Source organism: Neophocaena asiaeorientalis, unplaced genomic scaffold (genome assembly GCF_003031525.2).
Source record: "Neophocaena asiaeorientalis asiaeorientalis breed wild unplaced genomic scaffold, Neophocaena_asiaeorientalis_V1.1 scaffold134, whole genome shotgun sequence".
Taxonomy (NCBI): domain Eukaryota; kingdom Metazoa; phylum Chordata; class Mammalia; order Artiodactyla; family Phocoenidae; genus Neophocaena; species Neophocaena asiaeorientalis.
Window position 1 is genome coordinate 14,240,585 of NW_020185339.1, and position 6,786 is coordinate 14,247,370.

Here is a 6,786-nt window from a genome sequence, read left to right on the forward strand (position 1 = left end):
CCATCCCTAAGTGCTATATTTCATAAGTAAATTACTAAGAGAGGAGAAAAAACAATCCTATTTGTATCTGAAAGGAAAAAAAAAAGTTAAAAAAAAATCTATCATTAGTGATTATTTGGAACAATTTATCATCTAGAGCTTTGCTGTTCAATATGGTAGCCTCTTGCCACACATGGCTATTGAGCATTTGAATATGGTGAGTCCAAATTGAGATGTACCATAGGTATAAAATGCACACCAGATTTCTAGGATTTAGTTTAACAAAAAGAATGTATAATATTTTATTAATATTTTTCTGTATTGATACATATTGAAATGGTAGTTTGGATATATTGGTTTAAGTACAATATATTTAAAAATTATTTTCCCCTGTTTCTTTTTACCTTTAGTAATGGGGCTGTTAGAAAATTGGCTTGCATTATATTTCTGTTGGGCATTGCTGGTCAGAGCAACATAAATTTGTGGTAGATATTATATTAACCATCTTTGATGAAGGGCTTCCTACCACACTGGTTTTCTAACCACATTCTTTTCCTTGATTTCTGATCATTTGCAAGAAAAATTTTAAGAGGCACCCCCTTTGTAAAGGTTTGAGAGCCCCTAGAATTTCCTTTTTTACTTGCTTCCGACCACAAACGAATGATCAATGTAATCTCTGGATGAGGAATCAACATTTTACAAGAGCAAAAGGAGGAGGTGCACAAAAATTTCCAATCCCTGGATGGTGTGAAGTGAAAGTGCTTTCAAAGTATCCCACAAGAATGGCACAGGTGGGCATGATGGGTCTGTCTCCTCGTCAAAAGACCCAAGGAGTTGAAAGGAAACTCTTAACTACAACACCAAAATGCCACAAAACCATAGTTATTAATACCAACTAACTAGCATCTCTATCTGTCACCATCTCATCTTAAAAAACTTGTGAAAATACGTAATCCTGATGAGACTTCAACTAGGTATAAATACCAGTAGCAAAAGGAGACACAGTACATTCTTCTGATCATCTGCAGATCAGCTATTAGAAAAGAGAGACCAGCTACGTCCTTGGGACCTGATCAACTTAATACAGGAGCTACAACTACTTCACCTAACTCTCTCCGAAACAATGAAATATACCAGTTATTTCTTAGCTTTTCAGCTATGCGTGATTTTGGGTTCTTCTGGCTTTTACTGCCAGGCCCCATTTTTTAAAGAAATACAAAACCTAAAGGAATATTTTGTAAGTATGACCTTTTAATAATGCTTGTGGTTGAAGTGACTGATGTTTAATGTTAACTTGTAATTGTATCTATGATGGGCTCTCATCTCTAGCCCACAGTCATCTTGAGAAGACTTGGTGTTATTGTGGCTCTTGTTGGCTGGATGTGCTTTTTTGACTAAACGATCTAGATAATGCTTTAACTCTCTGCTCAATTTGCTATGGAGATTCAGTGGGGATTCATGAATCCTCCAAAAGATGGGCACAATACGGGTATAATTTAGAGCATTGCTAATTTTGTGATGAGAATCCGTTTAATTATGATGTCAAGTAGTATGCATACTGAAAAAATGACTAGGTCTTTGTTTCTGATTTCTCAGGCTGCTATGATGGTGACAGTCAAAGGAAGGTCAAGATTAGCTTTAAAAATGGTCATTTGAAATAACTGATCAATTAAAGAAGATGAGGTCCTTAAAGCTTTGGCTTAAAAAAAAATCACTTACAGGTGTTTTTCTCCAAAAAGTGGTTTTAAAATTTTACTGTCCCATCCAGATTGTCTGTGAATTACTCTTGGAGTAGTCATTTGCTGAGATTTTTTTGTAGGAGTTTAATCTGCTTTCTATTTAAAAATTTTTTTCTTTCATTTTATGAGTTCCTTAAAATTTGTACGTATGGTTAATTAAAATAGTTTTTTGCATTTTAAATATTTTATTATATGTCCAAAATTTAGCTACTATAATTACAGCTGGAGCTATCTTTTAAAGCTGACATAATATCTTATAGGAGGGCACAGGTAGAGGTTATAGAAACCTGTAACATAGCGGGGCAGTATTTTATAGTGAGATGGCTTTGCTGGGGTTTTTCACTGGACCTAAAAATACTTTCTGTCCCTTACTATAGTTATTTGGGACAACTGAAGTATCATCAGCCTTGTTGAGTTCATTTGTGAAGTTATATTAGTAAATAAGAAAGCTAAAATAGCATGATAGTCTTTGGCTGTATCCAACATGATAGCTTTTGAGAAAACATTGTTAGAACCAAACAGAGTGTTGAAAATAAAATCAGTGAACACTGTCAGCATCCAAGTTCAATAAAACTTGAAGTACAGTTTTAGGGCAATTTATGGACTGATTGTAAACCAATTTTTTCCTGTTTTGTTTTGTTTTCTCAGAATGCCAGTAACCCAGATGTAGCTGGTGGTGGGCCTCTTTTCTTACAAATTCTGGAGAATTGGAAAGATGTAAGCTGAACATTTCCACTTGGCTAATTTTCCTATTGCTTATTTTCTGATGGATAAATTCACATCAACTTCTCTTTGTGCCTTTTTCTCCCAAGGAGAGTGACAAAAAAATAATTCAGAGCCAAATCGTCTCCTTCTACTTCAAACTCTTTGAAAACTTAAAAGGTAACCAGATCATTCAAAGGAGCATGGATATCATCAAGCAGGACATGTTTCAGAAGTTCTTAAATGGCAGCTCTGAGAAACTGGATGACTTCAAAAAGCTGATTCAAATTCCGGTGAGATGATCTTAATTCTTTTTTTTTCTTTTTTTTTGGTTTCATTGCAGAGGCTCTTGCAAAGCACTTCATTCCCAGAAAGTAGAAATTAGCTACTGGGTACAGTTGTTAAAGCTATGAAATGAACCTGTGGCCAAAACCCCTCTTTACCAATTCTGTTTGTGTTTTGGGTGACTTTGCAAAGTCAGTTATGCGAGTCACTTAAATTTGCGATTTGGGAAAATACTGGAATTATGTCTACAGCACAAAGATAGGTGAATGAACAAATCAGTGAGAAAGAAGTAGGGAAGAAGTGGGGGGAGTATTGAAAAGCAGTTCTCCCATTGCCCCTTGTTTGTGTGTTGGAAATTCTCTTGCTTTGAATAGGATGTTGCATGTCTTAATGGAAAGAGCAGTGGGAGGGTGGGGGGAAAAGTGGGAGGGTGGCTCCTAGCTCAGCCACCAAAGAAATGTGTGATCTCAGATGAATCACAGGCCTGGCTGGGGCTGTTTCCTCATCTTAAAAGGAGCCTGTTGGGTTCACTATAATTTCTATGGTCTCCTTTGCTCTAAAATTCTACAATGCCAGAAAATGAGAATGAGTTAGGAGAAAGGTATGGCCTTTGAGGAGACAAAGGCCCTCCTACAGCCAGACTCTGGTCAACCTCTCAGATTGTGCAGCCCAAGTAGAGGTGAGAGTGTTTGTTTTTAGAAAAGAAAATAGGTAGAATTTATACCTTATGAGAGAACTGTCCTATCAACTTTTGGATACTAGAACATCTTGGCTGGAGAAATCCTTAGGCTCCTCAGCTTTATCTTATCAAATTGCCTTGAGTCTTTAAAGTTATGGTTTCTAGAAGGTGAAAAATAACTTTGAAGCATAAAGACGTCACATTTTCCAAAATTTCATCTAAGAGACAAAGGCCTCCAGATTTTTTGGGGGGCGGGGGGGGTTGGCTTTGGTATAAATAGGCTTGAATGAGGAGGGGTCCCGTTATGACTTGTGCTCTCAGAATTTGTGCCCAGCTCTCCCTATAACTGGGTCTGCCTCTCAGCAATCTCACATAAGCTCCTAGGAAATGAAATAAGTGCTGCTCTTCAAGATTGCTCTAGTCTCCAGTATGTTCAATGGTATGAGAGTGGCTTGGAAAAATTATAAGACCGTTACTACTTCCACTGGTAATGTTTTCCGGTGTTCAGCAGATATCCATTGGTTGCAGGCTAGAGAATGAAAAAGCACTTATTCCTAGCCCAGTGCTGCCTCTGGCTTGCTGTTCAGTCCTGGATGAGTCTCTTAGTTTCTTGGTGATGCTTTGAACACTGGAAAGTTCAATTTATCACTTGTAAACACACACCCGGTAGAAACTTTTCTATTCTGCTGTAACTGGGCCTTGAAAAAAAAAACAACTGTTGGTCCCATCCTTCTGGAAGCTCCAAGCCTCCTGCTTCACAATGGGCAGTCCTGAGTGAGCTCTCAACCATTGTCTTTTTTTGCTCAATTGCGAACGTATTTAAGGCATGTTATGCCTTTTAGTCCTGCAGCCTAGTCATTCTCCGAAATGCGGCAAGGTGGCTGCAGTGTTTCCAGCTTTAGAAAGACATCTAGTGGCAGAGCAAAGATGAAAGTAAATGGTCCTCATTTTATGAAGCATGACTTCACCTAAATGGTCCTATTGGGTAGAGTGAGAAAATAGTTCAATTTGCTGGAATGGAAGGCAGGGTACCGGGAAATTTGCTTTCATTCCTAATTTTAAGTGTTATATACCAGTAATTGATTATTGCCATGTAAATATGATCAGTGTTTATTTTTAATCCCATTATGCAAATGATGAGACTGACCTAATTTGGGGGAAATTAAAAATTAATGATTTTCATCTGACTTGGACTTGGTGTTTACAAAGTACTGAACCTATACCAGTGGTTTTCAAACTTTGGTGGTGCCTGAATCACCTGGTGGTGTTAGTAACTACACAATGGCCCAGGCCTAGTCTGAATTCATACACCTGGGTGTCTGAGTTCTTCATTAGGTCTCCAGGTTATTCTTCTACACACCAAAGGTGAGAGCCATTGGCTATAGTAACTCATTTGATACTTATAGCAAAGACTAAGTACAAAGTGATAGAAGTGGTAGAGAGCCTAGAGGTCGTCTAAACAATCTCCTCATCGTTCAGAGGAGAAAACAGAGATTTGGAGAGGTTAAGTGACTAAAGTCACATGTATTGTACACACAGGATTCAAACACACATTTTTTTGTCACTACTTCAGGGCTCTTTCTGCTATATAATTTTCAGAATTCTGTAGTGGTAAATTAAAGGATATGTAATGTGTCCCACCATGTTACAACACAACTAGCAATTTAATTATAATTTTAGTCTTAATCACTGAAGAAACCAACATTACATATTAAGGTAATATATTGCTAGTGAAAATAATTCATTTTAAAGGAATACTTCTACTTTCTTTGACCATGACAGCAGAATATCCTAATGATTTGTATGCCTGAAATTAATTTTGCTGTTTTCTTTCCCAATAGGTAGATGATCTGCAGATCCAGCGCAAAGCCATAAGTGAACTCATCAAAGTGATGAAGGACCTGTCGCCAAGATCTAACCTCAGAAAGCGGAGGAGAAGTCAGAATCTGTTTCGAGGCCAGAGAGCGTCGAAATAATCCTGCCTGCAATATTTGAATTTTAAAATCTAAATCTATTTATTAATATTTAATATTTTACATTATTTATATGGGGAATATATATTTAGACTTATCAAAGTATTTATAATAGTAACTTTTATGTCATGAAAATGAGTATCTATTAATTTATGTGTTATTTATAATTCCTGTATCCTGTGACTATTTCACTTGACCCTTTTTTTTTTCTGACTCACTAGGCAAGTCTATGTGATTACAAGGCTTTATCTCAGGGACCAACTAGGCAGCTGACCAAAGCAAGACCCTGTGGGTTGTGCATTTATTTCACTTGATGATATAATGAATGCTGATAAATGAAATGATGCCATCCAGTTGCTGCCTATTTGAGACTATGCCTTCTGAGCCACCGCTATGATGGCATGTCAGACAGCACTTGAGTGTGTCAGGCGATATGACTTGTCCCGTGATAAAAACATAGCATCTCATCTCATCTCATGCCTGGTGCTTCAGAATATTGCTGACAATTGTGACTGTACCCAAATGGAAAGTAATATGTTTGTTTATCAATATTTAATATATATGAATAAAGTATAATTTCATAACTATTTATGCTGTGTCAGACTTTTTCTAAAGTGGGGACCAGATTAAATGAACCATGGACTAATGAATTAGTATAAGGAGAGTCATTTTTAGCTGTGGAAATATTAGAGTTGGATTAAGACCCATTAAAATTGGTGTTTCTCTCTGCTGGTGATTTGTTGGTTTCCAGTGTTCCATTTGGTAGCTGTCTGAGTTATCTCTCCAAAATATGGATGTAACTATGTAGCCATTTACTTCAGAGCTTCTTCTGTGGAAAGTAGTCCAAATTGTTTAGCTTGGCACACAAAGGTTTATTTCCCTTTCTCCCTCAACTCCCCATGGCATCCTTCATCTTTGTATCCCCTTTGTCCTCTGGCCACTTTGGGCAAACACCATTTGGTATGGAATAGTGAGTGGGAACTCTAGGGAGAGAGGCTTGGATTGGAATCTTGGTCCTGCCATTACAAGTAGTGTGACCCTCACATTCTCTAAGCTTCAGTTTCCTCATCTGATAAAGAATTGTGCCTTCCTCATAATATTGTGGTGAGAGTTTATTCTTTCACTCAAGAAATACTTACTGCAGCACCTACCATGTGCCTGGTGCTGTTCCAGGCACTTGAGATACATTTGTGAACGAAACAAACAAGGATCCCTGCCCTTGAGGAATTTAGAATTTAGCAAAGGGGAGACAGATAATAAACGAAATACATAATATGTTAGTAAATTGCATGGTATGTTAGAAGGTGATTGGTGCTATGGGAAAAAGGTAAAAAGGAATGGGGGAACTGGGAAAACTATAGGTGGGACAAAGCAAATGGGCTAGAGGTTTAAATGGAGTAATTATAATTGGCTTCATTGAGGAGATAAC

The 6,786-nt window shown here is 37.4% G+C and overlaps 1 protein-coding gene across 1 annotated transcript; it reads left to right on the forward strand.

Moving 5' to 3' along the window:
• Positions 1–1,020: 1,020 nt before the first annotated feature.
• On the forward strand, positions 1,021–5,943 carry IFNG (interferon gamma). The gene is made up of 4 exons (XM_024736727.1): positions 1,021–1,216; positions 2,367–2,435; positions 2,531–2,713; positions 5,226–5,943. Exons 1-4 carry the CDS (start codon positions 1,103–1,105, stop codon positions 5,358–5,360), a joined length of 501 nt encoding a protein of 166 aa, XP_024592495.1. The 5' UTR covers positions 1,021–1,102; the 3' UTR covers positions 5,361–5,943.
• Positions 5,944–6,786: the final 843 nt, after the last annotated feature.